The following is an 18150-nucleotide window of genomic DNA, read 5'->3' as shown; positions in this document are numbered from 1 at the left end:
ATCTTCACGCTTTTCCCTTGTAGAAACATGTAGTTTTCTCAAATCTGAGAGGTGAATGAAGTGAAAATAAAATAGAAATGAAAAACAAGCCACTTTTATTCTTTTAATGGGCTTGGCTTAACAATTGATTAATAATATTCCTTCAAACATGTTTGGTCTACTATCATATTCAGAAGAAAAATTATTCTTCCTGATAAAAGCAGCAGCATAAAACAGATCATCTGCTGGACTCAGGTCATTTCTGGGCCTAACTAAGTAGGCCTCAGACAGCCTTTCCCCTTACCATCTCTCTTCTGATTTCTGATGTGGAACCAGGCATAATTTCAGAGCTCTTCTTTGAGGAACACGCTCTACAGATTCTGGAGGTAACAGTAGGGTCCAGTCTACCCTCACAAACTGAACATTTGTATTTCTTGTCCATCTCAAATCTCAGCCAAAGCTGCCAATGGTCGGCCCACAGAAGTCAATTTGCCCATAGACTTCCTCTCTAAGCCAAAGCCAGCTAGAGAGGACACAAATCAGGACCTCCTATTTCACACTATCTCCCCCTGTTGGCATGGAAGTATACAACTCAGTTCTGGATAAAAAGAATTGCAGTATCCAACAAACTTTATGGATTTACTGGTAATAAAGAAAAATACCCTCATGAATTAAGTGATGGCCCATTGTTTAAGAAACAAATCTATTTTCTAACCAATTTTTAAAATAAAATGACTGTTTTTTTCCTACACACCTGTAGACATCTTCTGCTTTTGGGACTTGATCTTGAGATATCTGAGAACAGACCAAACTTTCAAGTGATTTTTAAAATAAAACCTTGCAAACTGCTGAGCTACAATGATTTCCTTAATCCAATGCTTTTTAATTAATTTCACCGGGGTATAATTTCCCTTATGCCTGAAATTCTTCAGATTAAAAAATAATAATAATCTACATTATACACAAATGATCTTTAAGGTCTCGTTAGAAATAAAAATTTAAAAATCTTTTGCAGCCCTTGCTAGTTTTACTCAGTGGATAGAGTGCTGGCCTATGGACCAAAGGGTCCTGGGTTCAATTCCAGGCAAGGGCACCTACAGCAGTTGCAAGCTCCTCCCCAGCCCCACCCTGATCAGGGTTGGGCATGCAGGAGGCAACCAATTGATATGTTTCTCTCACATTGATGTTTCTCTCTCTCTTTCCCTCTCTCTTCCACTCTCACTAAAAATCAATGGGAAAATATCCCCAGATGAAGATTAAAAATAATAATAAAAAAATAAAATTCCCTTGCAGCTGGAATGTGTTGAGTTTTATAATATACAATGAAAGCAATAGAGTGATTGGGGTACTTAAAACCATAAATGTTTAATCTGAAAATAAGGATCCTAAATTAATCATCTATTCTATAATAATTTATTTATTGCTATGTAAATCCTTATTTTATTCACTCCATTTTTAAAAAGGTACTATGCAATCACTAAATGCCAAATACATTGCAGTACTGTGCAAAACATTCTTTAAAATAGACCAAAGTTCAAGGAACCTTATAAAAATAAGTAGAAAAAGAACAATTGAGATCTACTATACAATGTCTTACTCAGTGAAACTTTCTTGGATTACAACTCTGATATATCTCCTCCTTTAAACCTTTTACCTCCCTTCCCAATCCAATGTAATTTAAAAAAAAAAATTAAGACCTAACCTCTTGCAAAATTTCCTCTATTTCACTACTTTAAATATATCCATATTTTTATTTGTTGTTCATAATCATTCATCTTTTTTCATGCCCACCAGGGAAAAGCTCCATTTTATATTTTGAGAATAATTTTATAAAATGATATGTCCAATAAATATTAATAGACAACAAGGGGCAAGGAGCTTCTTATGAGCCAGGCATTGTGGTAGACATTTTTAGGTAGATTATCTCATTTAATACCCCATCATAACCCTATGAGACAGGTTCTATTAATAAGCCCTTGTTTACAGATGACAAAACTGAGGAGCAGAAAGGTAAACTAAAGGAAGGTAAGCTTACATGGTCAGTTAGAGGCTAATCCACGATTCAAATCCAAGCAACCCTGTTCCAGAATCAACTACTACACTATGCTTCTTGGGCTAGGTCCCTGCTCTACCTCATCAAAAGCATCCTCCTGCCAAAAAGGAGTCTTAAAGGATGCATTAGCAATGTATTAATTTGGTCTTTTTGCTATAGGTTGATACATTTAAAAAATGCATATCGATTCTCAATATTCTTTCTTTGATCTCATTTTTTCTCTAAATCATTTTAAACATATAATTTAGATTTTACACCTACATAAGTTTACATTTTCCTATTTTTATCTTTTATTTCTTGTATGGTTTTATTAATTTATTCTTTCAATATTCACTGAGCATTTACCAGATACCTGACATATAAATTCACAGGCTCATAAAATCACAGGACTTTAAATCTGAAAATAATATTAGAGATAAAATGAATCAAAATTAATGTTTATAGTCAAGGAATATAAAATCAGGAGAATCTAGATTTCTTCCTTCGTAGGCTAGCCTAGAGAAAAGCTAATGCAGGTATTTCTCATATGATCACCTGTACCCATTGGTTTGCTCCTCACAACTAGAAAACGTGATGTCATCTAGATACCTCACTTGGCAGTCTTACAGATCACTTATATAGATAATAAACACAGTGGATGCTGTATTAGTGTCCCAGGGCTGCTATAAAAAAAAAAAAAATGGGTGGCTTAATACAACAGAAATTTATTTTCTCACGGTTCTGGAAGTCAGAAGTCTGAAATTAAGGTATTGGCAGGGCCTTGCTCCCTCCAAACCTTCTAGGGAAGGATCCTTCTTTATCCCATAGCTTCTGCTACCCCAAGTAATCCTTTTGCTAATAACAGCATAAATCCAGTCTCTGCCTCTGTCTTCAATAGTCAGTTTCTCTTTTCTTAAAAGACAGCAGTCATACTGGACTAGAGCCTATCCAGTGATTTGCAACTGTTGTCATCTCATGGCACACATAAACCAATTACTAAAATTCTGCAGCACACCAAAAAATATATTCTTTGCCAGCCCGATAAAAAACATGAGTATAATTTTTATTCATTCACACTGTTCAGCTATTGTTGTGTAGACAAAAGGGGCCACATACTAAACCTAACAAGCTCAGCGGACACCTGCGTGGTAGCCTTACAAACTCAGAGACCCTAAAGTAACCACATGGAATGGCCTGAAATCAAGTTTTTAACTAAAAGCAGTTTATGGGAGGTAGTCATATGCTGGGCTAGAATCTCCCCTGACAAAAGTCAAGCTTTACTGAGCTAGGAGGTGTGGCTCAGTTGGTTGGGCGTCCTACTGTGCACTGAAAGATTGCTGGTTTGATTGCCAGTCTGGGCTCAATGTTACACTCACATTGATGTTTCTTTTTCTTTTCTTTTCACATTGATGTTTCTTTTCTCCTCTCTCTCTCTCTCTCTCTCTCTCTCTCTCTCTCTCTCTCTCTCTCTCTCTCCAAAAATTAATTAACTACTCTTTTTTTTTTTTAAAGTCAATCTTTATCTTAATTGAGCCTGACTATTGTCTTTTTGCATTCATTATGACATACTTTTGGAAAGTCAAAGTAATTTTCTTTTTCCAGAGGTCTCAAAGCACAGGCACTACACCAGAGAGGAAACCACAAATCTCCTTAATGTTATTGTCATCATATTAATTGTTGACTGTTAATTATCCTCTACATACCTATGTAAAATAAGTATGTTTTACTTTTAATCCAATCCCAGAGGCCCCACCCCCCTCTTTGCTTTCTCCTACTTCCCTAATCTATCACCAGTGGGTTTCATGCAATCCACTTACAATTTCTCTTTTGATTGTAATGTGTAAAATAAGGTGCAAAACTGCCATATTTCCAGACCATTTTCTCAGTCCGTTGTGATTTCGCTTCCCGGCAATTATCTTCAGTTTGGCTCAAATAAATTCAGAAAAATTCTCTATAGGTTTGGATGTTTTTTACGTTTACAGTGGGCTGTTGTCATTTTATTATTATTATTATTATTATTATTATTATTATTATTAGACAATCTAAGGGAAAAAAGGGTTAGTGTTCCTAACTAAAGTCAGCTATTGCATCTTTTAAAAGTTCTTTGGCACACTGGTTGAAAATCGCTGGCCTATCCCAATGGCCTCAACTTAACCTGATTGCATTTACAGACTCTATTTCATATTCACAGGTACTGGTTATTAGAATTTCAACATGTGTTTTGGGGAAATACGTTTCAACCCATAATAGATGTGATCTTTAATTACTGAAGCAACTTGATCTTCATACTCTTTCAATTAAATAAATACATATTTATTCTTCTACCCTTTGATTTCTGATTTTAAACCTTTTCTTGGGCCATGCTAAAAGCCTATTTCCCATCCAATGGTGACTTCCTATTTAATAATCTTTGGTAAAGAACATTGTCAAAGTCATCTGTAGATTATTTTGTATACCTTATTATAAGAAAAGCTCTAAAAATAATACCGGAGTCATGATTTCTTCCTTAGAAAACGTCCCCTTCCCCCTAGAAGGTTATTTTATTTAAATATTTGATAACTCTATTTATTATAATGAATTTGAAGAACTTTCCCAATATTCAAAAAAAAAAAAAATTTACTGAACCCCCTCTTATGGCTCAAAGTCAAGGAAAGAGTAGTAAGCAAAAGTGCCTGTCTTCTTGGAGCTACAGTCTTGGGGACTAGCAGGAATAACAGAGCGCAAAATTAGATACTAAAAACATACATGCATAAACAAATGTCATAATTTAATGAGTTAATACATAAAAATACACATATTAAAGTATTTAATGCATATACATGCTTAAAAGAAACCTACCACATAGTAAATGTTAGCCACCAAAACAGTAGTTGTAGAATAATAAAGGTCCTAAAACTAAGTGCTATTTAAGAAGTGAAAAGGGGCAGGTGGGGGTAGAGGGATAATAAGAGTGTCCACTATAGCTAGAGTAGTTACAGAGATATCTCAAAGGAGTGACACTTGAGTGGAAATTATTAAAAGAAGGCAGTAAGTCCTATGAAGAACTGGGAAAAGAGTATTAGACAGGAAACAGGCCTGAGATGAGAAGAAGTGTGGCATACTCAAAGGCAATAAGATCAAGAAGGCTAGATGGTGTTAGATGAGAAGAGTGGTAGGCTATGCTGGGGAGGGGTGGGAGGTCAGGCACAAGGTCATGTAGCTTAGGCTATGATAAAGCATTGTACCTAGTTACATAGAGGCATGCCACTGGATGGTCATAAGCAGGAGATATACAGGACCATCCACAATAAGATCACTCTAGTTAATGTATAAAAAATAAAATATAGAAAGGGCAAGGGAGTAAGCAAGTAGTCTGGCTGAAGTCCTGTAGGTCACATTTTATGGTGTGTCTTATTAGAAAGATCATAGTGGAAATGCTAATAAGAGGTCAGATTTGGGATATATTTTGGAGATAGCAGCAAAAGAACTTGCTGATGGAGTGGTTGTGAGATTTGAGAAAGCGAACACAAAGGTGTTCCCCAATATTTGGACTTGAGCCACTAATTAAAGGTGAGACCATTTGCTAAGTAGAATACTGTGAGAGCAGCCGACTTGACAAGTTAAACTTGAGATAATCAGCCCAATTACTGAATGAAATAATCAAATTCTAAGCCAGTCTTTTCAATGAAGTCACTTTAAGAGTCTTATTCATACAACTGAACTGTCATACCTTATATATAGAAGATATAAAATGGTAGAAATAACTACAGCATTATTTTTTTAATATATTTTATTGATTTTTTACAGAGAGGAAGAGAGAGGGATAGAGAGTTAGAAACATCGATGAGAGAGAATCATCGATCAGCTGCCTCTTGCACACCCCCTACTGGGGATGTGCCCGCAACCACGTTACATGCCCTTGACCAGAATCGAACCTGGGACCCTTCAGTCCGCAGGCTGACGCTCTATCCATTGAGCCAAACCAGTTTCGGCTACAGCATTATTTTTACATATTCAAGAACTATGTTACAGGATGATGACTTTTAGTAGACATGTTAAAAATAGAAAACCTTCACATATAAATTTCAAAACTGTGCATTTAATTCTATTTTTAAAACATAGGTGAAAAATATCATCTCAGAAACCAAATTTCCAAAATTTGGTTTCACTGACACTGAGCTCCATCTGCTGGTAATTTCTTATCTTTATGATTTACACTATGAAAAGGAATAGAAATATTAATGTTAAAGTGGAATATAGCTTCCACCATAAATGTAGTGAAAAGCCATCATGGTAATTTTTTCTTTCTTTATAAGTACCATTTATTGAGTTTAGCTATATGCCTGAAACTGCACTAAATATATTTATAAACATTGTCTCATTAGTGATCAAAATAATTCTATGAGGTTTCTACGAATTGTTCCACATTTTACCAATTAGGAAATTTATCTTAGAGAGGTTGTTTGACTTTGTCTATGGTTATATATTTAATAGCATAGCGAAGATTTGAGAGAAGTTTTCTCTACCATTTTGTTCACTTAGCAACAGGAAATACTGCTTGGATAGAATTTAAAATATAGTGTCACAAAGTTTTGAATGTGAATGTGCCACTCTGATTCTGATAAAATTCTTCCATCTCCTCAGCCTTCAATATTCTCATCTGAACGACAGGAATAACTCCTTTGTTTTGAAATTACTGATTCTTTGCCAGTAATATTTTACCTACTTAGCATACTGTCAATTAGTTTCTTTTAATAATTTTCCTTAAATAACGTATTAGAGCAACCTAACATATGAGGCTTTTACATTGCCAAATTCTAATAGATCAAAATAAATGTCTGTTAAAGAATTATTTTTGGGATGAGGTATTTATAATAACAGCATAAATGAAGCTAGTGCATTTTCATTCTCAATGCTTTCATCTACTGGCTTCTCAGACATTGTCCAGCAAGCAGGTTGTGATTATTTTCTTTATAGTTCAATCTGTATCATTATCATGGCTGATTTTTATACTCAGTGCCTCCAAATTACTTGGATGTCTTCATCTCCAACAATGCTCATTCATGCTCAACTTCCGCATATCTGACGTTCATAATTGAGAAGTCCTTCTCTTGAAGATTTTAGGCAGAAGTCCTTCTCTTGAAGATTTTAGACCACACTTGTTAGCTTCGTATAAATCTCTTACTTACTCCAATTACACTTAGTTCTTAACTAGATTAGTATAATCAGCCCTAAACTGACCCAAGATTATTCTCCAAAGCCATATCTTCCTTTTCCCCACCCCTCTTTCTTCCATAGAGAAATATCTGGCAATTATGTTAGGGATGAGACAATATAAGGCCTTTAGTTGGTCATTTAAAGAAATTGATATTTAGCCTAAAAGTAATAAGAAGTCATTGTGCCCGGCCAGTTTGGCTAGTGGGTAAATCGTCGGCCTGCAAGACTAAAGGTTCCTGGGTTCGACTCCCGGTCAGAGCACATGCCCGGGGTTTCGGGCTCCATCCCCAGTGTGGGGCATACAGGAGGCAGCCAATCAATGATTCTCTCTCATCATTTATGTTTCTATCTCTCTCTCCGTCTCCCTTTCTCTCTGAAATCAATATATATATTGAATATATTTATATATATTCAATATATATATTGAATATATCAATATATATATATATATTTTTTTTTAAGAGGTCATTGTAACCATTCTTATGAGGATAAATATAACCAGATTTGTTCTGATTTAAAATTTTAAAAGATTACTGTGGCTGGAGTATGGAGAACAAGTTGGAAGAAGGCCACTATAGTTGGTGTATTAGTCTAGAAAAAGGGCTTTAAGTATGCAATTTCAGAAATATCATAGTAAAGGCAATTATCTTATATAATAACAAAACATATTTAAAAAGTAGAAATTCATTATATGATGCTATCAATTCTCTATATATTTGACATATAAAGAAGAATCCTTAAACAAAATTATGATGTAGATGGTTCAAATCAAAGCATATGCTATTATAAAGTAAAATAACTAGATTACTCTGCAATGAAAAGGAAATCCAATTCCTCAATACAACAAATACTGATTGAAAAATTATATTCTTACAACTAGAAAGCTAAAATCAAACATGAAGGAAAGTGTTATTTTTCAATAATCAAATAAATAAAATAAACAGGAACATCAGCCAATGTTGACTCAGGGATCAGAAAATTCTGGTATTTCCACCATTATCCAAGGGCAGCTAACAAAGAGTTCACTGTCTTAATGTGCCCCAGAAAGCAGATTTTTCTGCCCTCCAGAGCTGTAACTAAAGAATGAGAGAAAATAATCCTTGGGTTTTAGAGCATTTAGCCAACTCAGATGCCTTCAGAATTATTAGCACATTTAATCTATCAATAACCCAATTAGATAAGAAAGGGTCTACCTTCTAATTCAGCATTTCCCAAAGGATGATCCACTGCATGGTGGTCTTTTCAGAACTCTTTTTGAAAAGGGGTTAAGCCAATATTTCCAAAGACACTTTCATTCCATGTTATATTTTCCTCTCTTGGGCATTTGATACTAAAAGCTCAGAAAACTTCTCCAGTCAATACTACTATTTTGCCTTAACTCAGCATGTCCCAAATTCTAAAACTAATTTCCCCTTAAAACATTTCAAGGACATTAATTTTGTTTTTTCTGCTACCTCACTGGTCTCTCTCCAGTTTCTTACTAATTCCTTCTCTCCAAGATCCATACCTTGGAGTGCCTCAGCCTTTGTTTCTCTTTTCTCCTTTATCTGTCCCCACTCACTTGATGAGCTCATATAGTAAAATGATTATAAACAAACTGGAATCTTGTTCTTCCTTATCAAAGCTGCTCAATGTGTAGTCTATTCATGCACTTGAAACAAATTCTGTTCTTCTAATATTCCTGCTAAAAATCTTAAAGACATCCTTGACTCTTTTCTCTCATACTCCACAGTTAATCCATAAGCTCAACCTTCAAAATATATCTAGGAACTAAAAAGTCCTTGGCATTTCTGTGCTCTCACCCTTGCTCAAACAGTCATTTCCTATACCCGGGGTTAGCATTTTTCCAGCTCTGCTCCCCTTAAGTATATTCTCAACACAGTTATAATGATCCATTTTATTAAAAGTCAGAGCATGTCATTCCTTTGTTATAACCCCCCCCCCCCCCCCCCGGCCCATACCGATGCCTCCCCATTTCATACAGAGAAAAGCCATAATCCTTAATCATGGTCTGCAAGGCCCTTAGATCTGTTCTCCATTACTTCTCTAATCTCACTCTCTATACTCACCTTCCGCTCCACTCAGACCTCCTTAACTGTACTCTGAACAGTCCAAACATGTTCCTGTCTTATTGCCTTTGTAAAAAAATGTACCCTCTGACTGGAATGTTCTTTCCCCAGAAATTAAGTAACATCCTAGCTGTTCATGTCTGTTCAAATGCCACATTCCCAGTGATGCTTATCCTACCTTGCATTTAAAATTATGTCCCAACATTTGACCCTCTAAACCCCCAACCCTCTACCCTGCTCCATTTCCACCCCTTGGCATTCATTATCTTTCATTATAAATACACAGTTTATTTTATTTACTAAGCCACTCGCTACAGAATGTAATCTCTAAGAGAGATTTTTTTTCATAAGTTTTATTCACTGATGTATACATAGCATCTAGAAATGAGCTTCACATATAACAGGTGCTCAAAAAAAAACATTAAGTGAATAAATAAATGAAACATACTTATTCACAGACAACAGAGAATTATTATGTGATACTTAGTATTTATCATTTTTTCCTTTGTATTCTGGGCAAAATTAGACATGGTGAAAAAAGACAGCATTAGAAAGCATCTCTTCCTGACAGAGATGATTCTATTATCTGCTGCCATAATTTTTTAAAGATTCCTGTAAATTAATAGATGGGCTTTAATTTTCATTGAATTATATTGCCAAAATAAACATCACTACATCACCCAGCCAGCATGGCTCAGTGGTTGAGCAACGACCTATGAGCCAGTTGAGCATCGACCTATGAACTATGGTTTGATTCCTGGTCAGGGCACATATCCAGGTTGCGGGCTCGATCCCCAGTTGGGAGCTTGCAGGAGGCAAATTATCAATGATTCTCTCTCATCATTGTTGTTTTTCTCTCTCTCTCTCTTTTCCTCTCCTTCCCTCTCTGAAATCAATAAAAATATATATATATTAAAAATCACTACATTTACGCTATTAACCTGACTATATAATCCTAACCTGATTACACACCTGGGAATAGCTATAAAAATGCACAACCCGGGTCCTGTTGCTTTCCAGTGGTACAGTTCTGAAGGCATTCTTCGCCACCTGGGCGAGGGGCTGTTGGCCGTAAGGGGGTGGTTTGCAGGCCAGCCAAGTTAACGGCCTTACCCAGAAGGACATCCAGAAGGTCTCAGGAAGGTCCCCCGATCTAATTAGCATATTACTCTTTTATTAGTATAGACTAGAGGCCCGATGCACAAAATTCGTGCACAGGGGTGTGTCCCTCAGCCCAGCCTGTACTCTCTCCAATATGGGACATCCCTCTCACAATCCAGGACTGCTGGCTCCCAACTGCTTGCCTGCTTGCCTTTGTGATTGCCCCAACCACTTCTTCCTGCCAGCCTGATTGATGCCTAACTGCTACCCTGCCAGACTGTTTGCCCCTAACTACCCTCCCTTGTAGGCCTGGTCACCCCTAACTGCCCTCCCCTGCAGGCCTAGTGTCATCCCCCCCTTCCCCCCACTGCTCTCTCCTGCAGGCCTGGGTCCCTTTCAATTGCCCTTCTCTGCAGGCCCAGTCGCCTCCAACTTTCCTCCTCTGCGGTCCTGGTCACCCCTAACTGTCCTTCCCTGCAGGCTTGATCGCCCCCAGCTGCCCTCCCTTGCAGGCCTGGTCCCTCCCAACTGCCCTCTCCTGCTGGCTATCCTGTGGTGACCATCTTGTGTCCACATGGGCACAGCCATCTTGTGTGTTAGAGTGACAGTCAATTTGCATGTTATTCTTTTGTTAGATAGGATAGTATCATTACCTGTGATGGTTCTTTATATGGACTGCACCAACTATCCACAGACAAAGCCAAGGACATAGCTCAGGCTTTTTCATCCTTGCCATTATTGATATTTTGGGTTAATTTTTGTTGGGTGTGTGAAGTGAGGGGCTGTCCTGTGCACTGTAGAATGTTTAGTAGCATCACCAGACTCTACACACTAGATAACAATAGCAATTACTAACTGTGAAACTCAAATTCAATTTAAAAATAAATAAATTTAAAAATTGACAGATGTATCTTGGGGCAGGGGTGGGGATAGAGCGGGGAGTAAAACTGCTCCTTGGTGAGAACCACCAACATAAGATGAAAGAAGAAAGGAATGAAGAAATAAAGGGAGACAGGGAAAGTATTTTGTACTAGGTATTCTTAAACAGTTAATAAAACTAAAATAATTTCTAGTTGGTGGATTTAAATGTGTTTATTGTAGTTTAAGGATATTTGTAAGAAAAAAAATCTTATTGTGAAAACAATAAACACATCTTAGATAAATAATATTCTACTGTTATTAAGAAAAAAATTAATAAATAGCTTTCTCCTTATTTCTTACTTCTATCTTAAGAATAACACCCTACCTTCCTGCTGTCTCCCAGGAATAAAAACAACTGCAGTCTTTGTTTTCAGTTCTGAAGGCAAGAGAAGAGCTTTTTCCTCTGACTCTACAGGTGGTTTCTGATAGTGCTCACCAGGTGACCTGAAGGTGACTGACAAGTCTACTTTGCATTTATAAACAAGTTTAATAGGACCTGCATATTAACAAGAGCAACAATTTGTTATAGAATGAGAATTGACTTTTGTATTCACTTATTACCTACATACCACTCTTCTGGTTTCTTGTTTGATTACTTTTTGTCTTACCATAGATGTAACTGATCGTGCATCTTCTTCATAATTTATTACCGGAGGTGGCTCTTTTCCCTCATTTTCTTGCACTTTTTGCTCTAGTAATTCTTTCTGTGCTGTAAACTTTGCCTCAGTGCACCTCAGCTGCTGCACAGACTGTTTCAGCTCTTCAAGTGTCTGTTTTTGGCTTATCAGCAGCACAATACTAAAAAAGAACACATTAAGTATTGACTTAAGAAATGCAGACTTTAAAGAAACCTTATATATATAAAGAAATCTTATATATGCTTTTGTTTTCATCTTTATGAATCCTACAGAATCAGAAGAATTAGGAAACTAAATAGATTTTGAGCCATCACAGGAGTAGCATTAACAAAATGGAAGAAAATATTTGGAAGCTCAAATCAAATTCAAGATACTTTCAAGTATATTAAGATCTATAGCATTCATTTTATTTTACAGCTAAACCATCTACCTCACAAAGTACAGACACTTAAGTCCAGAAGCGTAGGGCCTAAAATGAATTAACATAACTGAAGAAGAATCTTAAATGTACTTCATATCTCACATGGAATATAGCTAGAATCAAATCTGTGCCTAGCATAAAATAAATCAAATCAAGATGACAGCCTGGTACCATGTTGTTTGTATACTAGGAGAAGTGTGTGCTCAGAGTTGGGGAAAGCAGTTCTAACCAACACTGAGGGCTGAGCTGTAAATAAGGGAATGAGCAAAAGTCCCCAAATCTTTCCAATGTCATCACTATAAAAACAAAAGACTTTCCAATCCCTCCTTTGGAGAACTACATAGCCACATGGTGCCTTATTGTGACTTTTTACCCCTTGGATGTTGCCCCTAATGGAAATTTCAAACTCACTCACCATTTAAGCCACACACACAGAAGAAAACCCAGGTAGTGGGGAACACCTTTGGAATCAGTCATACATAGTATAATAATATCTTAAAGAACTATGCCATGCACTACTAAAAGTAAGTTATTTATATGTAAGAGACAATAGAATGTCAATAGAGGAAGCTTTAAAGTTGGAGAATAAGGTCAGAAAGTTAACTTCTTCAAATAGAATTTAAAAGGATCAACATAAACTGGGTAAGTAATAGAAGGTAGTAGGAACTCTCGGTAAGAGAGTTTTATTTATAAATATGATCCTGATTGATATTCTGAAACTCAATTCCAATCAAACTGAGTAGGAAGCAACCTCAGTGATGCTTCCTCTAAAGAAAGCTGAAATCTCCTCAATTATATTGCAATGAATCTCAGGAGATTAGCCCAACAAAAAGGTAGAGAATTGATTCATGTAAAAAGGTTACATTCAGTGAAAATTTTGTATATAACATTCTTGAAAAGACAAAACTGTAGAAATGGAGCTAAGATGAAAGGATGCTAGGGACTTAGAAGGGGGTGGAAAACAGTGTATCTAGAAAAGTATAATATGAGGGAATCCTTGCAGTGATGAAAACATTTCAAGTCATGACTGTATCAAAGTCAACATCTACAATTATTTTTTTAATATATTTTATTGGTTTTTTACAGAGAGGAAGAGAGAGGGATAGAGAGTTAGAAACATTGATAAGAGAGAAACACTGATCAGCTGCCTCTTGCACACCCCCTACAGGGGATGTGCCCGCAACCAGGGAACATGCCCTTGACCGGAATCAAACCTGGGACCTTTCAGTCCGCAGGCCAACACTCTATCCACTGAGCCAAACTGGTTTCGGCTCAATATCTACAATTATAATATTAAATTATACTTTTCCAAAATGCTTCCATAGGGGCAAAGTGAATATAAAGTACATGGGACCTCTATTAAGTCATATACATAGACAGCAATCTATAATTATCCCAAATTAAATATTTAATTGAAAATATATATCACTGTTGCTGTCATCATGCTTCCTCTGGTAAGGTGAGGCTTTTTGTCTCATATGCCCTGGGTTCCTAAATAATCTGTTTTAAGGACAGGCCTTTTTTATTCTTTTTCAGAAGTTCTAAGTATCTACTACATTGTACCAATTATAATCAGAAATTCTGAGATACTATCCTACTATCAAGAATTAGGTTAAAATATAAATTTCTTGGTTTTTATTTTAGTGGTTTTTAAAAACAATGAGATTTGCAGGGGCATCATATGCCCTATTATATGGCTATGGTCAATTTTCATGTCTTATAATGAAGTCAATGCACAATACTAGCTCCTTCCAATTAATCCTATTAAGCTCTATGTACAATGACAATTTCAGATACTTTAACATCTTGCTTTTGTTCAATAGTTTTCTTTAAAGTATTGCTATAATCACTATACAATACACTATACAATTATTTTATATGCTTATAACACCATTGAGCAAACAATTATGTGTAAATTTTAATAAGAAGAAACTTATAGTAAGTTCATGATTAAATAATGCATAAGAAACCATAAAGTAAATTTAAAAAACAGAAGGAATCAGAACCTATGCATGTGCTACTTATCGGTATCTCAAACTCCTCTTCATGTAGATGGCACCTTCTGTCTTTCAGTCTCAGCTAAGATGCCATTTCCCAGGAGACCCCTGGACACCTATCTTAAGTAGGTGCTCCTCTATTATATCAGAACTACCTGTTTCACAGCAATTATCACAACTGTTAATCTCTTGTGTTGTATTGGTGCATTCCACAAAAGTATAAGCTTCATGAGACATGTAGCCATATATGTCTTACCTTTCATTGTATTCACGGCACTTAGCAGACATGCAATAAATATTGTTGAATTAATTTCCTATTTACATAGCACATTTTTTGGTAATACAAGTCATTTTAAAGTGCTGAGTCCAAGTTAAAAGTACCCTGAATTTGCAGACTAGAACAATATTTTAGATGGTTCAATTCTTACCTTCCCTACAGGCTAGATGTGGCATTTTGCAAGTCTCTTAAAACTTCTGGGCTACAGATATCATATAATTTGAAAGACAATTATGAATCAAAAGCTCTCTTAAGATCCTGCATGGCTCCAGGAGTTATGATTTTATGATGTAGAAAGTATTTTTAAGTACTAGGTGATATTGGTACAGAATTAATCATTCTCTTTTTGAAACTAAAACCAAGCACTAAAACCAATAGTAATGTTCTAGCTCTTTATGTCATTGAGTCATAAAAGACATATGCTTGGTATATTGTCCCATAAACTACTTTCTAGTACAGTAGTCAAGGATCATAAATCAAGTGAAGATTTATGTTATTTCCAGTTGAGTAAACATACTCTTAAAGTAATAAGTAAAGATATGTACACTAGAGTGATGCTTTATGTTATATTAAAATCATACCATTTCTAGTGGTTAGCTTTACTTTCTTTACCTTATTTTTTTAGATAAAATTCTGCATCATTTCAATTGAGAGCTACTTGATTTATAAGAGCTAAAATTCTGCACTTGTGTGAATTTCATGTAATATAAAAATCATTCTCTAAGTTTACTTTTCACTTTATATTACTCAATTATAGGAATCAAAACTATCAAATCATTTCTTATATAATTTATTTTGTCACTATTATTATAAGATGTTTTAAAGATAATTTCTTAAATCCAAATTTGTAGGTTTTAACTTTAGTCCTTTATTATATTATATTAATATGATAGATCCAATAATGGTATTTCTATTAAGCACAAAATTCAGTATGATTCCATTAATTTAAGAATGTAAATAGTATTTGCAAGAGAAGGTAGTTTTATTGTTTTTGTTATTTTCAAGTAGCATTGTAATGAAGCTACTGTGTGACAGAGTAGAAATAATTCTAAATCTACTTTTAAAACTGAATAAAAATTGATTTTAATTATTTAAGTGTACTTAAATATATGTATATATATACATATATACACACACAAAAAGGAAACAAAATTGAGAAATCAAACATTTCCCCAGAATCCCTGAAGACTATTTGTTTAGCAAAATACTTTAACATGTTATTCAAAGACAAACTTCAACCCTACTCAAATCTAAATTAATAAGATTCTACAATGACTATTTCGTTATGTAAATATTCTTAACATTTTTAAGATTTTTTTTTAATTGAAACTAGCAATAAAACCCCTGTGGTAAAGAAGGGCTAATAGAACTTGGGTTAAATAAGACTCATCCTCTGAATTGCCTGACATAATTATCCTTTCTAATTCATTCTCCTAAGAGCACTATTAAAATCATAAGATCCAGCAAATGCTGTGATAAAAAAAGATAGAAACTTTGGAGTCAGGGACTCATGTGTTTTCTACTACTTACTAGGCACGTGGTTCTAAATTATCTAAATTCTCCTCAAGTTAAAATACAAGCAATTATACAGAAAGCAAATAAACATTCATTGGCTTACTATATATATATATAAAGCATCCAATAGAATGTGTAGAACAGAGTAAGAACTCAAGAAATGTATTTCCCATATATCCACTACCCTTTACATTTAAGCCCCCTCTTCTCTACTCCCATTCTCATCTCCTGATAAATCTAAATAGGTGAAGGAGCATGATCACACTGATTATGTAGATAAAGAGAGTCAAAATCAAGGATTTGAGTCAAGAAAGCATACCAAAAAAAATTCAAAGAAACCCACAACTTCTAGATTAAGATAACACTTGAAGATTGCCTCTTCCAACAATATATGGCCATACATGCTAGTGAGAGGGTCAGCTACCTTATTGTTTTTCTTTATAACCACTAAATTTTAAAACAGGATTCATTTACAATGTGTTCATTTATAAGCTGTAAAAAGTAGAGCTACTTTGTCTTCTGTACACATGGGAAGAAATTTATTTGTAAATAGAAAAAAGCAAAAGATAATTCTATTTTGAATGTAATATTAGCAATGGTTGATAGATTTTATTTTTATAATCCAAATAGAAGATTTAGTTATACAAAACTGAAATTTTTCAGATTAAAGGAATGCCCAGAGTAACTTAAATTTCTATTTTCGCCTCTGAAAGGCTCAGTGACTCCAATATGATATAATAATAGTAATAATAGCCATCCTATAAATGAGAGGTGCAGGCTCCTACAATGCTGAGCAGTATAATAGGATGAATGGTGCTGCCATTCACTGAAATAAGCAATACTAAGAGTGAACTAGGTTGGATTGAATTGGGTTGAATTGAAATTTTTAATTCAGTCTCAGACACAGAAAATTTAGTGTATTTTTAAGACACCCAAGGAGGCCTGTCAAGTAGGCAAATGACTGCATGGGCAGACAGTTCAGAGGAGAAATCAGGAAGTAAAAAATGTGCATCATCTTTAGGTGATCACCCAGAGATAGAGCTCAGGAGGTGAGTGGCAGGCATAACCTAGGGCCATGCCTTTAGTAACACCAAAATGGATTGGCTGAGTGGAGGAAAATAGGTTTATAAAGAAAGAGTGGCCAGAAAGAGAGGAGTAAGATCTGGCATATTGGGTCCCAAAGGCCAATCGAAAAGAAGAAACATAGCCCTAGCCGGTTTGGCTCAGATAGAGCATCAGCCAGTGGACTTAAGGGTTCCAGATTTGATTCTGGTCAAGGGCATATGCCCTGGTTGCAGCCGATCAATGATTCTCTCTCATCATTGATGTTTCTATCTCTCTATATATATATCTCTTCTTCTCCCTTCCACTCTAAAATAAAAATATATATTTTTAAAGAAGAAAAAAAGAAACAAAGTCAATAAAGTAAGATACCGTGAGATCAAATAAAACAGTTGCTAAATTTAGAATGTAGAGATCATTAGTGATCTTACACATACCTATTTCAGTAGTGATGGGAAGAAGCCAGATATCTGAAGGTTGAAAACTAAGTGGGAGTTGAGAAAATGCTTGTGCATAATCACTCTTAGAACAAGTTTAACTAAAAAAAAACGAAAAGCAAAGACAGAGGTACTATGAAAATTTAAAAAGAATTATCTGGAGTGGGCAGAGAGATAAAGATTATTTTTAGGATCAAGACCTAAGCAAAGCCCTAACCAGTGTGGCTCAGTTGGCTGAGCATCATCCCATGTACCCAAAGGTCACTGGTTCAATTCTCAGTCAGGGCCCAGCCTGGCTTGATCTCCAGTATGGGAGTACAGGAGGTACCTGATTCATATTTCTTCCTCACTGATATTTCTATCTCTCTCCCCCTCTCCTTTCTTCTCTCTCTAAAATCAATAAAACCATTTTTTAAAGACAGTCATACTTAAAAAGTGATACAGGATCCTGTCGAGAGAAAAAGGTGGGCATATATGTAAAATAATTCAAATTTTCTAAGGAAGT

The 18150-nt window shown here is 35.4% G+C and overlaps 1 protein-coding gene across 19 annotated transcripts in view; it reads right to left on the bottom strand.

The window, feature by feature from the left end:
* Nucleotides 1-18150, bottom strand: part of FER (FER tyrosine kinase) — a 242510-nt gene that overhangs the window by 154343 nt on the left and 70017 nt on the right. For 16 of the 19 annotated variants that reach the window (XR_004982824.2, XM_036408936.2, XM_045571831.1 and 13 more), the window contains one exon: nucleotides 11907-12096. Coding sequence is in view for 17 of the 19 variants with exons in the window: in XM_036408936.2 (XP_036264829.1) it covers nucleotides 11907-12096 (190 nt within the window). In the remaining 2 variants the exon portion in view is untranslated. Of the gene's footprint in view, nucleotides 1-283; nucleotides 667-11623; nucleotides 11795-11906; nucleotides 12097-15749; nucleotides 16973-18150 lie in introns of those variants that run through there. The other 3 variants (XR_004982828.2, XM_036408949.2, XM_045571833.1) reach the window with 3 other exon arrangements.

Source organism: Pipistrellus kuhlii, unplaced genomic scaffold (genome assembly GCF_014108245.1).
Source record: "Pipistrellus kuhlii isolate mPipKuh1 unplaced genomic scaffold, mPipKuh1.p scaffold_m20_p_4, whole genome shotgun sequence".
NCBI lineage: Eukaryota > Metazoa > Chordata > Mammalia > Chiroptera > Vespertilionidae > Pipistrellus > Pipistrellus kuhlii.
The sequence above is the reverse complement of the archived record's forward strand: the minus strand, read 5'-3'. Positions and strand labels throughout refer to the sequence as shown.